The 16,991-nt window shown below is 38.4% G+C and overlaps 1 protein-coding gene across 1 annotated transcript; it reads right to left on the reverse strand.

Annotated features, from left to right (window-relative positions):
• Positions 1–1,289: 1,289 nt before the first annotated feature.
• Positions 1,290–6,592, reverse strand: LOC114158661 (visual system homeobox 2-like). The gene is made up of 5 exons (XM_028040379.1): positions 6,083–6,592; positions 5,613–5,700; positions 4,981–5,104; positions 2,488–2,668; positions 1,290–1,921 (listed from the first exon to the last, which is right to left on the reverse strand). The coding sequence occupies exons 1-5, from the start codon at positions 6,516–6,518 to the stop codon at positions 1,602–1,604; spliced, it is 1,149 nt and encodes a 382-aa protein (XP_027896180.1). The 5' UTR covers positions 6,519–6,592; the 3' UTR covers positions 1,290–1,601.
• Between the last annotated feature and the right edge of the window lie 10,399 nt (positions 6,593–16,991).

A 16,991-nucleotide genomic window follows, 5' to 3' on the forward strand; every position in this document is an offset into this window, starting at 1 on the left:
CCCACATTCTGGGAGACCAGAAACGATCATTTTTGAAAACGGCATCATGAATGGCAAAATTTCAAAAGGCTGATCTCATGTTTCTGTGTGTACATGTGAGTCACATCTGTTTTGAAATAATGATCCACATGCTGTGTTACACCACCATCACTTGGCCACAGTATTTTCTGTGATGATGCATCGCATTGTACGAACGCACATTTTTTATTAATCGTTAACCAAAATTTCCAGTGTTCGTCTCCAGCCTAGATGTTTACCTATTGCTACATAATTGTGTGAATTAAATGGGTCTTCAACAGGCTTCTGCTTATCTTGATGGTATGCTGAGGAGGTAATGCAGTCATCTGAATGGCGTGGGCTGAAACATTTAAAACCTGCAGGACTTTGGATCCTGAAGACTAGGGTTGGCCAACTTTAAAGGACGGAGGGAGAAGTGTATATGGAAAAAGCAGCTGGAATTAAACCAGTAATTCCACTCTTCAAATTTTCCTCCTGCATTATTTTTCAATCTACCACAATTAGCTGATGCTCTAAATCTGCTTTTCTCAGTGTCTGAGCCAAATGAATGTGAAAATAAGAGTATTTGACTGGCATTCATGCCTGAGTTTCCCTCTTTGGCAACTTTCAGCTGCTTTGGTTCTTTCACTTTTTTTTACAAATCTCACAACTTCATAACTGAATACGATTGTGAGCTTCAACCTCAAAAACAACTGCAAAACAAAATGTGAAGGCCTCCTAGTGGATGTTATTTAGAACCAAATCAAGATTTGTGGGAAAAAAAAGATGCAGATGATCTTCATTATAGATGCACATCAGCTGATTTTTGGACTGGAAACCACAGCAGTAACGATGCTATTTTTGCAGAAGTTTTCAAAGAATATTTGTCAAAGAATACACAACCTTCAATTGTTTTTTATGGGTTTTTTTCAGGCATGCTCAGGCTGTTTATTCTTTGCAGTTGAATAAGTTGACTTTATTGCCACCCACAGGGCTAATCAGTGTTCTTGATTAGGCAAAGGGAAGAGACTATTCATTTTCCCTTCACCTCACTAATAACTGTAAATAAAAATTCTGCTGGCTGGGAATGTTTGCTCTTTTGACATATTTTTTTTGCAGTTCACAACAAGACAGATCTCCCAATTGAGATTCTGTAATGAGGTTGATTAAAAAAAACAGTAGCTTTACCATATATTTTGAAGTGAAAGAAATCTACATTATATTGATTTTCAGGACAGTCACCCTTACGGAGGATAGGAATCTCAGTCAGAACAAAAAAAATTGATTTTAAATATAAGTAACTTTTATTTAAACTACAGTCACATTTATAAAGGGACAAATAAGTACATGTCATGGAACCGTCGGACACTTTAAATATGTACACCACGCTTTGATCGTCTGAAAACAATGCTTTAATTTTGTAATGTTCCCAGGATTTGGTACCCATATTTGCAGTGGCCCCTATATCAGTGCCAAACAGGAGTTCGGAGGCCAGGAGTTGATGGGAGGTCCAGGACTCAGTTCCACCAATCAAACAACATAGCAGGCTCATCTCTGTTGGTATTTCATCATCAATCTGTGTGCTACAGTCTTTTTTTTTTTTTTCAGTTGCTCTTCTCCTGCTGTGCCATCTCCTCATGTTCCGCTTCCCCTCTGTGCACCAGGTGGCCGTTTGCTCTGTCTGAAACAGTCTCCAGCATCTTTGCACTGTGCTCCAGTGCCTTTGCTCGCAGCACAGCAATACTGCACTCCCTCAGTTCCTCCTTAGAAATGGACAAACTGGTGTCTTTACTCTGTCTCTCCTTCTCTTCTTCCATCATTTTGTCTCCCGTTTTCTCCTGCCCAGGCGGCGGTGTTGGCGGCTTGCCGCTTATGGTTTTTCCTTGGGAGGGGTGTGAAGGATCAACTGACTTCTTGTGCATACCTGAAGAGTAAAACAATAAAAATAGTTTTTGAATTTAATATGGGAACAGCTTTGGGGATGAAAAAAAGAGTCTGTGAAAGTTAACCCCCCCCCCAAAAAGTAAAGAAATTAGGGCAGAAGTTCTTATTCAATTAGTTTTTCCTAATTGATTTAATCTAATCAATTGACATGAGGACTAATCTGTCTTGATGAGGAGGGATTATTGCTGTATCGACTTCAGGGTGAGCCCCTGAGTGCATGTCAGAATACAGTTCAATTTCAGCTCTTAATTACAAACTCGCAGCCAAAGGTTTTGACTTTTTTGATCATGCATAAACATGTAATATTATTTTACATTATTGATAGAAATGTGTTGGCATTTATATCATTAATAACATCTGTTGCTCTTAAATGACTATATTTATAGGTATCTTTAAATTTGACAGTCTTTTGCAACTATTATTACAAGACAATAAGTGGTTGAGGAGACAAACTGGACGTGAATGGCACAAAAAAGCCAAAAAACCCTAAAAAACAACAACTTTAAAACCGTTTTATTTCCTATATTTGAGTGTATGGTCACATACCCAATAACCATGGAGCGTAAGAGTCTGAGATGCCGTCCTTTGCTGACTTGAGGATGGACTCAGGCAGGGGGATGGAGTGGCGGACCATTGCGCCGTACAAGCCGTACTCTGCCATCACACTGCTGCGCCCCCAACACTTCTCCCTCTTCCTCCACTTAGCTCTGCGGTTCTGAAACCACACCTGCAGAGACAGGAACAATAAACATGATGTTAAAAAAAGTGGATTAGTCTGAAAGTGTACCAGAGATAAAAATGTATTTTTCACCTTAAAAGATTTTTGCTGCTCTTGTTCATTTGCTACTCTCAAATGTTTCAGATTATGAAACCAATTTAATGTCAAACAGGTTATAACCAAAGTAAACATAAAAACTGTTTTCAAATTATGTTTTTGTTAACTGGTGGAGTTGAAGCAGCAAACCAGCCACAGATCATCACACTGCCACCACCATGTGGTACTTTTGGTATGGTAGACTTATGAAATGCTTTCATAATCATACCAGATGTATTCTGCTTGCAGATATGCAGACCAAAATCTTGTTAGTCTGACAAGACTAACAAGTTGCTTTAACAAGTTGACTTGTTGTTTTAAAAAACAAGAAAAAAAGCTCAACTTTCCTAGCAAGCAGAAAAATTGTGTTTCAAAGCTGCTCTCAGCCAAAGCTTTAAAAGTAAAGGAAATCTTTATTTGATTGTTTATGTGGAAACTAGATAGCCAGAAAATTACTGTAGAGCTTGTGTCCAGCAATCTTGCTGAGAATGTTGCTCTAGCGATCAACAGCTACCATGATGGAAGGTCAACAGACTGTCAGTGTCTGTTAAAAACACAAATAGCAAAACACTCTTGCAAATGACACACACTTTTGAAATAATATTACAGATTGTTCACAAAAAACCTTGGAAATGTAATCTTTTTGTGCATCTGTAAATATTCAGTAACAATCTCATGGTACTGTACATTAGACAGCTTTGATGCGATAACAGTTATTTCTGGCCTGTTTATCTGTAAAAGTTGAACCAGGGTGCTGTGAAGGCTGCTGAATCCGAAGGATAACGACATAAAGCAGAACTTTTTGATTTAGAAAATGAAAGAGCACCAAATAGCAAAGTTATATTTCCTGATATAAGTGGAGATCAAAAGTCACTGCTTCCATAGTTGGAGAAATATTTAAGGTTGTACTTTGTACCATATTAGCTTCACACAATCAACCTGTTCTGCTCCTATTAAGCAATAACATGGACACTTGAAATATTTCAGTGTTAAAATCTGACAAATTATGCTGTGGTTTGTATTGTAATTGGACATGTAATGCGGAGGGGTCGATTAGGTGTTTTCAACCTTGTTTCATGTGAAAAATCTAAACAACATCACTGCTGAGTTGGACATTTTGTGTAAGAACACAACATTCAGCTATCATGATGCACTGCATCTAGATGCATGTTTGGTTCATTTTAAAAGCATGTGTAAAAAGCTCTAATTTCTTAAGCAAAATACCCAAACATTTAATTTTAACTTAATTCCTTTCGATGTCTTGTGATGTGTTTTGAAAAAAAATGGTATGGGCCTTTAAAAGCAAATAAAAGAAAACAATTTGTTGATGTAATAAACGACATAACAATGTCAGGTAAATAAGAGTTTTGAGACGAACAAAAATAACAAATAAATAAATCAATTGAAAAGAGAAGCAGAAGGCAGAATGCAGGTTGTCCTATGTGGTTGCGGAAAATCCTTTAAAAAAAGATTTTCTTGCATCTAAAGAAGCCTCTTAGCACAAAAACTGAATGAAAATGGTCTCATAGATGAGTCCTTTCAGAGCGAGTAAGCTTCTGACTCTTCAAGTGGTTAAATTGATTTCCACCACCTTGTAATAGTCTAGTGAATATGGATGAGAGGGAAAAAAGATTGATACTTTAATGTGTATGTGTGTGAGAGAGAAAGAGTGTGTGTGTTGGTTTGTGGAAAGATGGGCAGGTATAATATTCATCTGAAATTGAAAGGCCCCAGATGAGCAATCGACCCTTTTCTTGTGAGTGAGCACTCCTGACAGCTTGTGCGTTTCTACTTCCAGTGAGAGGTGAGGAAGGAGCGGGGAGCCTGATTGGAAAATAAGTTAATTTCCAGACCTGGTCGATCGGAGACAGGCACGTCAAATTTCATGGGAAATTAAAACACTTTGAGCAGCCGGGTGCAGCCCTCTGCTCAGCCGCTGACCTGCTCTAATTAATTTCTTTATAGTTACGCTTTCATTATAGGGCTGCGGCGTGTTCATGCTCAGAAAAGACGGGATCATTCTTTCCTCTAACAACTAATTAAAGTGTGAGGGGAAGCTGGCAGCTGAAAAAATCTCAACCTGATGGTTTCGTTTTGATAGCCCCCATTATCACTACATCCACACACCAGAGACGTGGATTTTTACAATTTATTTATTTATTTATTTATTTATTTTAACATTTTGTAAATAGATGAATTTCTTGCGGTAAAAAAAATCTGCTCACCTGTATTCTGTCCTCTGGCAGCTCAGTTTTCATGGACAGCATTTCTCTGGCGTAAACATCTGGATAGTGAGCTTCATTAAACGCTTTCTCCAATTCCTCCAGCTGGTAGGATGTGAAAATGGTTCTGCAGACCAAAACAGATTATTTTAGTTCATTTTGCATTGTACTTCAATAGGCTGCTTCTATTACTTTACTCAAAATTCTTAGATATACATTATTTTTTACTAGCTTCAGTTTTAAATATTAGTTATTTTACTTGACACCTCTTTAAATAGATTTAAAAGGAACAATGCATAAAAAGGTGAAAATTTTAAAATACTATATATATTTTTTAAATGCATTTTCTTTTTTTTTAAAAGACCCCAGTGCTGCTGTATCCAGAAGTTTCTCCTCACATGTATTAAATTAAAGTCAACAAAATATAAAAATGAAACCAGCTACAATTAAACTTTGTTCATTCACATAATAATAATAATAATAATAATAATAATAATAATAATAATAATAATAACAATAATAATATTTAACTAAACTTCAAACATTATCAGAGTCTATCGTAGAATAGATTGAAGATAAAATATATAAAACATTTTAAATATATTAAGTAAATATATTAAATAAATAAAATTTACCTGTGTCTTCTTTTCTTTCTCTTCTTGCTTTGACACATCGATGAGGTGGAGAATTTCGGATCACCGGACGAACTCAAGTCATCTGAATCTGTGATCAAACGTCATAAAACCATTACAGGTAATATATTAGCATATCTGTCGTTTCCACAAAAAAAAAACAACCAATTACAAATATTGTCTGATTTACTTAAAACGGCATAACGTTGTGCATCTCTACATTTGCGCGCAGGTTCGTTCAAAAATTAAAGTGATAAAATCGAATAATTACAGAAAAGAAAAGATAGTCCCCCATTTTCGGGGAATTTTATAATTTCCATTTCAAATAAAATCTATGAAAAACGTTTTCTACTTTTAATAAGATTAAAAAAAAAATAATATTATTAAATGCTTAATTTCTGCGCTTCTCTTGTGTCTTTAAAATTATGAGTCAGAAATATAAGGAATACTTTTATCTGGACCGAGACACTCACCGGAGCTGGCACCGGAGTGTTGAGCCTCCACTTGGGGGTCCATCTGCGGCGCCCTGTGCAGTGGCTGCAGGTGCACATTTTGCGCCTCTGACAGCACCTCCAGAAAAGCAGGTTGACTGTAAAACGTGTGTATACTCTCCGGGCCCAGGAAACCCATGCCGACTCCGAGCCCTGCGTGTCCGAGGGCCGATCTGGCGGCCAGGACGTGCGCTCTGTGCGGCAGAGTCTCCAGGGGCCGCCGTGGTGTGGTCGCCGGAGGCTCCTTGTTGAGGCCGAGCAGCTCCTGGATGCCAAAGCCGGTGCGCCGCTGCACAGTGGGGGCCATCTTCCAGACCGGAGGCTGATGCTTGGAGTCCCCCTGGTTTAGGACGTTCAGCGAAGCTGTTTTCTGTTTATTCTCTGTGTCTGAAAGCACAGCTCCGTCCTTCCCAGTCATGCTGTTGGCCTTCTGTCTCCAGCAAAATATACTCCTGATCGCAACAATGTGATGCTTTTTTTTTTCTTTTTCTTTTTTTTGTCTCTGTGCTCGTCCGCGCTGCGCCTTTTATTCAACGGGCAACAGGCGGCAGCCAATCACAAGAGGGGGGAATTTGCTGAAGTTTCTGTCAGATCCGTGAAGTCTTATGGGAGAAATCACTGGCAATTAATAGAGAATAAGTAGATATGCATTTATTTTTTAATCGTGAAATTGTTGATAGGATACATAAAGAAAAATATTATTGATGCTATATTTATTAGAACTTATTGGACCGTGCCCTATGTTATATGTAGCTATAATTTTAATTAATTATTTAATTTTTAACGATATTGTATTTTCAAAATCTAAACTGTGCCCCTCTAAACTTCTTTACATATTTTTTCTTCATTACATAAAAATAAAAGGAACATTATGCAACGTCATCATTATTGTTGTTGTTGTTGTTGACATTATTGGTCTTAGATGCTAAATAGACCCATTAGAAAAAATGCAAAGCGTCAAACGGAAACGACGCCAATGCTTACATGAAATTATTCATGACTGAAAGAGAAAATTAGCATTAAACACAAGACATTCTGCAAATAGAAGTCTAGAATAACATTTTCACTCGCGAACGTAAAGAAAAACAACAAAATCCCGCCAGACTAAACATTTCAGCTTACTGAAGCAAATCTAAGCTGAACGCAGGGTCCAGCTTTCTTCCCAACGTCCCGCTGTGATTTGCATATTCTAATTAGGTTTGCGCACTAAACGTTTTGTCTTTGTGGCCACAGTCTGCGCATCTGTTGATTAGTTTATTATTATCATTCGACGGGTCGCATAATAAAGTTGTCCCAGTTCGGTGTATTTAGGACACACCGCGGCGGTAATTAAATATGAGATCAACAACGAAAGCAAACGACAACAGATTTATCCTCCACCCCCTCCACTCCCTCTGGGCGCACTGGTGCTACCTTCACATACGTTAAATAAAAATAAAACTGATACACGCTAAAAGGTTGCAGATTGAGTGATTTAATCCAATTTGGAAAGTGAGAGCAAACGAGGACGTCAAATTAAATCATCAGTCAGTTATAGAAGAAATAACTTGATTAAAGTGGAAATACTCTCGTTCCTTCACCCTTTTTTCTTCAAGCCTAATCTTGTCTAATGAGCTATCATTCAATTAATGCGGGGAATTTCAGTCGTTTGGAGATAATTTGCGGCACGCTTTCGGACATCTGGACAGACAATTGCGCACAGGAGAGTTTTATGGAGATGAGGAGACGCGCTGGAAGGAAGCGGCATCGCTGGGACCAACACTGGGACATGTGTGGCGATGAATAAATAAATGAATAAATAAATAAATGGGAGGCTCCCACGGGAGTGCCGCGGGTACCCGTCGGCCTGCCACGAGAGGAAAGACGCCACAACAGATTCGGACACGATCAGGAGATTTGGCTTCAACCCGAGAAAATCGATTGGCAAATGTATTTCATGCGCGCCCCTTTTCCGGTGAGACCATAAATATAATCGAATGAGCTTTTATGAGGTCAAAAAGTGACTTTTTTTTGGTGAAAAGTTTTATTTTAAAAACAGAAGAAAGAGAAAAAAAGCCTCTGATATAATAAATAAATAAATACATACATAAATGAAGGACAAGAAACAGTAAAATGACTCCCAGCTCCTTAGGTTTCAGAGTTCCATGTGGTGCATAGGGCCGGTCAGAGGTATAGGAAAATATGCCTGCTTAGCATTGCTGCTGACCATTTGCTACACAAGAAAACTGACTTTTCAAGAAAACTTGATTTAGAACTGGGTGATATAATGAATAGGTTGAACATACCGTGTTTTGTTCCATGAGAGCTGTGTAAAATGACAATATTGTCATCATGGTCAGACTTGATTACTGCAGACAATCCTTATAAGTATGTGAGGATCCCCACATATCCTCACATGTAACAACATGTATGAAGGCCTACATACATGTTTCACAAAAATATGTATAAAGGTTGGTATAAGTGTGTTTGCACTCTTTAGGAAGTTCTATATGTCATTTATCTGAACAAGAGCAAATATTTCATTTTTTATTATGTAAACGTAGGAAAACTCCCTGGCACCATACTTGTTTAAGTTTTAACGAAGGGTATGAAGTGTGTTCATTAATTTCTTAATTAGGTTTAAAATTGGCTGTATTGCAGATAAATGCAAATACTTTATCTATGTTTTGTATTCATGTTAATAAGAAAAGATACAAGCTGCCCTTGGTGGATGGGTTAGGGTGAAGCCCTAAGCCATCCAGGGAGGCTCAAAGTGGAGCTGCTGCTTCTTGGCATCAACAGGAGTCAGTTGAGGTGGTTTGAGCATCAGGTCAGGATGCCGCCTGGTCTCCTCCCCATGGAGGTTTTCTGGGCACATCTCACTGGGAGGAGACTCCAGGGAATACCCAGAACTCACTGAAGGGACTATTTGTCCTGTGTAGCTTGCGGACGCCTTGGGATAACATGGAGGATGTGGCTGAAAAGAGGGAGGAAAGGGGTTTCCTCCTGGACCCTATATAAGTGAAGTACAATACATGGATGGACAGATGATCGAACAGACAGACAGATGAATAATACAGTACTGTGCTTAGTTTTGGGCACAGTTTATGTGTCTGTTATATAAGGTTGAGGAATTAACTTTAGATCCATTTCAAAACCTTTTCATTTAACAGGTTTCTGGTATATGCAGAAAATATTAGTATAATATCGCTGTGGCAGGAGATCTGCATTAATTAACTAAAATTGACAATTGACAGTCACCATCTCATCAAGTAGTCTGCACTCTTTCTTGACTTTACCTACTTCACGTTTTGATTTGACGTCTAACGTTTAAGCCACAGCAAATACATGTATGACTTCTGGACATTTGGCAGAATCTGCTTGCAGTTTTTTCCTCTACCACACTTTTGGTTTTCCATTTGTATTTTTGCTTTCTCTTAGCAGTGAACCCTAATCCGGCCATTAAGAATGTTCTCTTGGTAATAACACCATCATTTGAAGTGCAGTTAAAGTTTTGTGGTTCCTAATTTAAAAGGGAGGAACTGGCCTCAGAAGAAAACAGCAACATTTTTTGAAGAAAACAACAAGGTTGTGTTACACATAACCTTGTGGGAGAGTGTGTAATAGACTGATGAACTGTTCCAAAAAGTATGTTCGCAGCAAAAAAGATAATGCAGTGGATCATTACAAGAAGACCAGAGGAATATGAAATATCCATATTTAAACATGATGGTGGTTTCATATGACAGAAAAACAGAGGGGATACCTGAATCTGAACAATAGATTTCAATTCAAATGTGAAGCATATGCATTAAACTCTTCCAAAAAGTGATTTATACGATCAACGATAATGATCACTTTGGAGGAAAGGTGTTCCCTCTTGCTTTCACATTCTTGTATTTTTATTAGTGAGAGATTTAGAACTTTTTCTGCCTTTGGTCCAAAGGTTTGGTCTAAGTTTGTCTTGTACTGGCAGTTTCTGAACCATCTTTATCTTTGTAACGACTCCAGAAATGGCCCTTCTAATCTAGCTAATTGCCATTTTTCCTGAGCTTGGCCTTTAGAAAGAGGAGCCGGGTCACCAAACAGCCGTTGATCAAAACAACCTATTAGGGCGAGGAAACAAAAAGCTCTCACAGTCTGAACAATGCGCCATCGGTCATTCACTGGTTCGCTTTGTGGGCTCAAAGCATTAATTAGGGCAATAACTTCATGCTAATGCCATTCTGTGGTCTCTATTTCTGCTCCGGAGCTTGTCTGGGATTCTCTCCCCTGTTGCTTTTGCACATGTGTTGTTTCAATAATCAGAAAAAAATAATAAAAATACTGAAAATGTGGGAGACATGCCCTGTAATGGCAAAACTTTCTTGCCAAAACTAATATTCCTCACCAGGGCAGCTCCTAACAGGAGCCTGTTTACTCAGCCTGTTTCTTGTCTAATTAGCACCCTTCCGCAGTGGACAGGGACTAGCACTTTGGCAGGACAGGGGAAGTGGACAGGCATGGCCGTAACAACAGGAGAAGGGGCCCCTGGTTTCAACGTAATTAGGTGAGACAATGCCCCTGACTGTTTTTGAACTATGGCAGTGGCTCGGAGTTGGGGCCAAGTCGGCGAACAGACGCCCCGTGAGGTACATCTCGCCAAGACCCTAATAAGCCCCTAATTGTCCTTTCTTGTTTCACATGGACAGCACTAGCAGACATGAAGACAGCCTATTCCTGGTCTCCTGTAGAGAGCGTGGTCCCAGATGAGGGGACAGGGGTCAAGGTGCCTCTGAAAGCTCATTGAGGCCATTTAGCATTTGGACGTTAGATTCCAGTCAGTGTCTGTTAACATCCTGCAGGCACTTCTAAAATAAGCAGCATTATAAAGAGTCATATTCTACAATAACTTGTGTCAAATTTTTTGTCATATTCCCCCCAGAGACATTTGGCTGCACAAAGAGAAAAACGCCGTATTCCAGATATATTTGTAATGGTGCCTTGTGACAACATCATACTTACTGAACCTTTTCACATTTCTTCATGACATAGCAATAAACACCAATGTATTGTAGCATAGCATAATTTAATGTGAAACACTGACAAAGTAGTTCAGAAATTAGAAATGGAAAGATAATGGCAAATATTTTACAAAAAAAAAAAATGTGTGTGGCATGAGTTTGGATTCTAACTCTTACTTTTCTACCCCAGTACAACCAACCGCCTTTGGATATGATATTTATATATCTGTGTGTAATTTAATCACTGTATCCATACAGCTGTTATGTGAAAGCGTCAGACGATTGTCCTCAAAAAGACCCAGAGACCCAATGGATATGTCAGGGAGAAAGTTATCGTAAGCGTGGAACGTCTAACAGAGGTCTGTTGAATCCATCATCTGATCATGAGAAAAAATACGACAGAACTGTAAACCTACCCATTTATTGTGGTAGTAAACAGACAAACATTTTGTCTTTCCTCCAAACAGATTTGATTTTCAATCAGGAGTAGTGGAGTTTGTTTAAATTGGCTTGTTTCCTTCCAAAAATCCAGATTTTAAATATACTCCACAGATTTTTTTATGGGATTGAACTTCGTACCATTCCTGATGTAAAAGAAAATGCTAGATTTTGCTATTAGTCTTCTGTTATAATACCATGTATTATATTTGCAAAAAATATACATGAATAGTGTAAGTAATATTCTTTTTTATTGACATAGTGTGACAATATATATTTTTAAAACATTTTCCATGAGAATTGAATGTCCAATTTAAAAAAATGTATTTAATCTAAAATCTTAAATATATTATTTGCCGTTATTTAAGAATATAAACACATGTTCTATATCAGGCTTTATCAATACAAGCTATTTTGTTTAAAAAATGTATGTTGCTTTGGTATTGTTTAGCTGGACTGAAGGCAAAAATGTCTCTAATGTCTGGTAAGGTTGCTGACTCCTGCTTTTACAACAAAATATGACAGTTTCTTAAACTTAACTTGCAGCTTCTGTTGGATATGCCACCAAACATGTAGCTTTTTCATGGATTTGCCATCGTATATTAGAAAGTGGATGTGACCTCTGATCCAAAAATAATTTTTTTTGTAAGCATTTTGCTAAAAAGATTAAAAAGCGTTAAATTGACAGATGTTTCATGTCCACCAGGGGTCAGAGGGGACACCTAATTAGGCTCATATCTAACCGCAACATTAGTGTTGATTTCTCCTTGCTATTAAGCTCTGGTTCCAAAAGATTTTCAGCCACATCTTTTAGATTTGTGCAGATACTTTCTTATTTCTGGGTGTAAATGAAACGCTTGTAGTACAGGCAGCTGGGCTCAACAGGCTGCATTTCAGCACTGCAAGATGAGCCCGTTTAACTAATCACACACTCAAACACACACAGAGCGGCCCATATGTTCAGGGCCACTTCTGACAGCAGGTGGTGCTCAGAAGATTCAACATTTCATAATTCCCTCTCCGCAACATCCCCTGCGGTCAAAGTGCCGCTCACAGGGACGTCAATCCGATGTACCCTCACTCCTTTAATTAGCTGTCAATTAGTGCAAATGAATCAACTCTTCGCCTAATTAAGCAATGCCACCAGGCAGCTCCCACGTACAGGCCATTGTGCGAGCAGCATGAGAAAACCTCAGCTAGCAAACTCGTTTTGGATCATGAGTTCAACCTAACGATCACACTGACAAACTCTGTTTATTGAACTCTGTGTCACAGTAACCTTGCTGCAGCTGCCAGATTTTGAACTAATTTCCTTCTTTGACTAGAGATGTCAAACATCTTGATGTCTTTTATGCGCAAAATTATTTAATACAACGTGTTGTTCTGCTCCATTTTTAAATCTTCTAAAGGTTTAGATGATTCTTAAAATGTCTAAAATGCCTCTTATGAGGATTTAAATTAAATAAAACATTAAACAACAAGAATGTTTTTGCCAGTTATAGTTCCTATTTTCTTCATTACGTCCTGTTTAGAATCATTATTACCAAAAGTAACTTAAAAAAATCCCCTAAACAATTTCATTGTCCAGTTTTAGGAGAAAAGTGACTAACTGATCCAATAAGCTGAATGTGAAAGGCAATAAAAATCTTCCAGTAATTCCCCATCCAAAAATACTAAAATTAAACTTATTATTCCTTTAGATAAAGGGCATGCAAAAATGATAAACTGAGGAAGTCATCTGTTATTGACTTTTTTTTTAGCCTCTATTCCCATCCTAACTGTGTGATGCGAAAGACTTTGCTCCTTTTCCAGCCTTGTTTGTTCATCTTCCAGTTGTTTTAAACTTTTCAATTATTGCTCTGACTTCATATGGGCAAATTAAGATCAGTAAAAAATTTTTTTTTAGCTATTTTCTGACGTTTTTTAATCTAAACACATTTGCATTACTTTAAACATATGTTCTATTGTCTTTCCCATGTAGAAGAGTTGCTAAGGGAAACAAGATTCTGTGTCACATCATATTTTGATCCTGAATACTAAGGAAGTCATGGTTTACTAAGGATACATCAGAAAATGCTGCACAGATTGCAATGGAATATTTACCAACTGGGGACATTTGATTAAAAAAAAAAGAAAAAAAAGTAATAACTGTAGAGGATACTGCTGTTGCTGCTGCAGCAAAAAAGCTTCACCTATTTTGATGCTTTTTGCACAACACAACAAACAACCCCACACATCTGTAATGGTAGATGATCCCCCATCACGCGACAGTTTTAGCCTGTGTGTGTTTGAAGTTTAATCAGCGGGATGAGAAGATTCACCCAGACTAGGGGCAGTTCAGTCGTCTCACCTCTTTCCACCAGCCACTCTGCGCCTTTACGGGCCACAATTGTCATTTAATGGATTAAACATTTATCCTTTCCTGTGCAAAGCCCCTCAGAGAGAGATGACAGCATCACCATGTTCACACAGCTAAACATCCCCCATCACACACACATCCACACGCTTACAGAAGCACGACAACGCCTCTTTTGACGGCACTGTTTGTGCTTAAAATTCAATTACCCACTTATTGATAGCTCTCTGGGGTCGTGGGGAGGTACGGATGATTTCCCACGAGACTCTGGGCTCCTCTGCACATCTCCAGCTGGATCTATTTCATGGCTTTGCTCATCAGCAGTCGGCGCAGATGGAGCACAGGAGGCCGTCGTACGCCTGCACACACCACCGCACGCTGACTCTAAAACACACACACACACATCAAACACACACACAAAACAAGAAGAATATGTTGGTAACAGAGTGAAAGTGTTAAAATAATAGTAATAATGAGATTTATCTTTGAGTTTTACTACCACTACTAGTGCTACTACTGCTACTGCTAATAAGAATGAAATTAATAACATTGCCTTCATTTACTTCACTTTCCTGCTTAATGGAGATAAATAAACAACTTGGGTGCAGGCTGACCATGACAGAGGATCTGACAAATACTTGACTGAATAGAGATGTATTTATGCTGGAGAAGTGATTGATGGATTGCTACACAGGTGAGCCTGATGACTGGATAATGAACAGCTGAGATAGTTGACAAACAACACCGGCAAATGCAAGGGAAAATACGCTCAGAATGAATTTCAAGAGATGAACATATCTGTTCTTATTTTTCTTCTTCCTCCTATATTCTTCGGTTTATATGCTTTACAATGGAAAAAAAAGTGAAATTGAAGTTGAAGAACCATCATCATCCCCAAGGAATAACATTAACTTATTAGGATTTTTATATAAACATAACAAATTACATAGAAAATGTAAATCTTCCTTCAAACTGTGGAACAATTATGGAATCACAGCTGTAAAACAATGTTCAAACTCTTTTTAAGAAAAAATTGGCTGCAAAAAATTAACAATCGTCATACATATAGAAATTACAGAGGTTCCTTTTCAAGTGTTTATTCATACATACATAAATAAAAACATAAAAAAACAAGCTAAAGTCACTGTGAATGTAAATACATAGAAGGTACATATGAGAGGCTGGCTGTAATATATATATATATATAAAAAAACAGTAAAATAACTGTTGTTTGGTTATTCAAGCATTATTATTCAGTATTATTTAACTGCTGTTGTTTGATATCTCCAAAAGCCACTAATTGCCTTTTCTATTTTATTTATTTTTTCCTACCTGAACATAGTGCCTAATCCCTCACCTTTAATATTTTAAACAGAACAACCCATTATATTTAATCCAATGAAAATATCCTTTTTGAATACTATTCAGTCCTAATAACGCAGATGAAACCATCTCTTTCACTGTGAAATGCCTCAGTTAGAGTGCTACACATTTATCATTAACTGGTTTACTAATTACACAGTTTCTTGAGCTTTAAACGAAACTAATCACCCCTCTCAGCCACAGGTAGGACCCTACAGGTTTGCCACGCGCCTCGGTGTCCCCAGAGGGTTCCAGCGGAGCCAAAGGAACGCTTGGTGAGCCACTGGCCTCGCCACGACGCTAATTACAGTCCTCATCTTTACTCTCCCACGGGACACCACAAACCTGATGACAACACACAATAATCACAAGCATCACCAGGAAACAGCTGCTGCCTGCATGTCAATACCTTGAGGGTCAATGAGTGGAGTAGGATGGGGAGCTGCATTCCCAAAAGCAGGTTGTCTTGAATGTTTTTACCACACCATATTCTGTTTCGTTGGGATTTTAACACAAAGTAGTGGACAAAATCTGATGTAATGCAGAAAATACAGTCTGTTTTAACAAATGATCTTTTAAAAAGTGTTCCATGCATTTAATCATCCCACTGAATCAATTTTCTTTAGAAACACATTCTGCAGGAATTACAGCAGAGCTTTTGGACTGTGTCTCTATCAGCTTTGCACTTCAAAATAATTGTATTTTCCCATGTTTTGTTGCAAAAACGGCTCAAGCACATTCAGATTTAGATGCAGAGTATCAGGAAATTAATTTTCAAGTCTTGCTATAGACAGTTGGATTTAGGCCAGAGATTTGATGAGGGGATTTTAGCATATTGTGTTTGATCTAATCTTTCCAATGTAGCTTAGGCTGTGTGTGAGTGGTTATCGTTTTTCTGTTATGTGAACCTCTGTCCCAGAGTCAAGTGTTTTTGAGCCTCTGACTGGTTTTCTTCCCTTCAGTCAGCTCCACCCCTGTTCATAATGCTCCCAGCACCATTTTCATCAGTATTGTGTTCGGGGTGGCGTGTAGTGCTGCTTTTCCTCCACATGCAGGATTGTTGAACGTTGGCCGAATGACTCAGTTTTGGTCTCTGAGATGGTAACTGGAGTGCCATCTTCTAAATGTTTCTTCACATTTTGCTGACAGGGAACAAGACTCTCTTTTCCTCTCTTAAATAGATCTTGATTCAGAGTTCACTGGGAGAAATTTAGAAACTAAAAATGAATCAAGACTCTGAGTAGCGTGGCACAAAACTCAAAATGATCTAAAATAAATTCTGACCAGACAATGAAGAGGAATCTTGCCGTCCTTTAATATGACAGGGTTGGAGTGTAGTCATCTTTCATAAAGTGACCCTGGATTGATGAGATCCACAGATTCCACTCAGTGTGATTGTTCATTAGCAGGGTGCTGAGCTGTAATAGCCTGCACACTTCTCTCAGCTGTAAATCTCTACCCCACTCTGCACCCCGGTTTGATCTCCTGTCTCATCAAAAGGGCTGTGAAGAATGAAGTCAGCTTGATGAAAAACAGAATGAGATTTATCTGCTCCACCCACCTACCGCCTCTTCACACTGAGACGAGCTTCGAGGCAGTAAATGGAATAAGGATGTGAGGCCCAGAAATGTGCTGGTGGAATGTGGATGTTTTTGAGATGCTGATGGGTCTAAAAACACTTTGACTGAAAGTCCTTTTTCTGTTTGAAATTTTTCCAGTATTTAATTGACAGGCAGGAAGACCAAGACAGCTT

Source organism: Xiphophorus couchianus, chromosome 15, assembly GCF_001444195.1.
Source record: "Xiphophorus couchianus chromosome 15, X_couchianus-1.0, whole genome shotgun sequence".
Classification (NCBI taxonomy): domain Eukaryota; kingdom Metazoa; phylum Chordata; class Actinopteri; order Cyprinodontiformes; family Poeciliidae; genus Xiphophorus; species Xiphophorus couchianus.

What these genes read in the sequence shown, in the direction of transcription:
- LOC114158661 (XM_028040379.1), bottom strand. Translation starts at nt 6,518, where the DNA reads ATGACTGGGAAGGACGGAGCTGTGCTTTCAGACACAGAGAATAAACAG. An exon ending in ACACTCCGGTGCCAGCTCCG is followed by an intron (nt 5,701 to 6,082) that starts GTGAGTGTCTCG and finishes GTTTGATCACAG; the next exon opens with ATTCAGATGACTTGAGTTCG. An exon ending in AGAAAGAAAAGAAGACACAG is followed by an intron (nt 5,105 to 5,612) that starts GTAAATTTTATT and finishes TTTGGTCTGCAG; the next exon opens with AACCATTTTCACATCCTACC.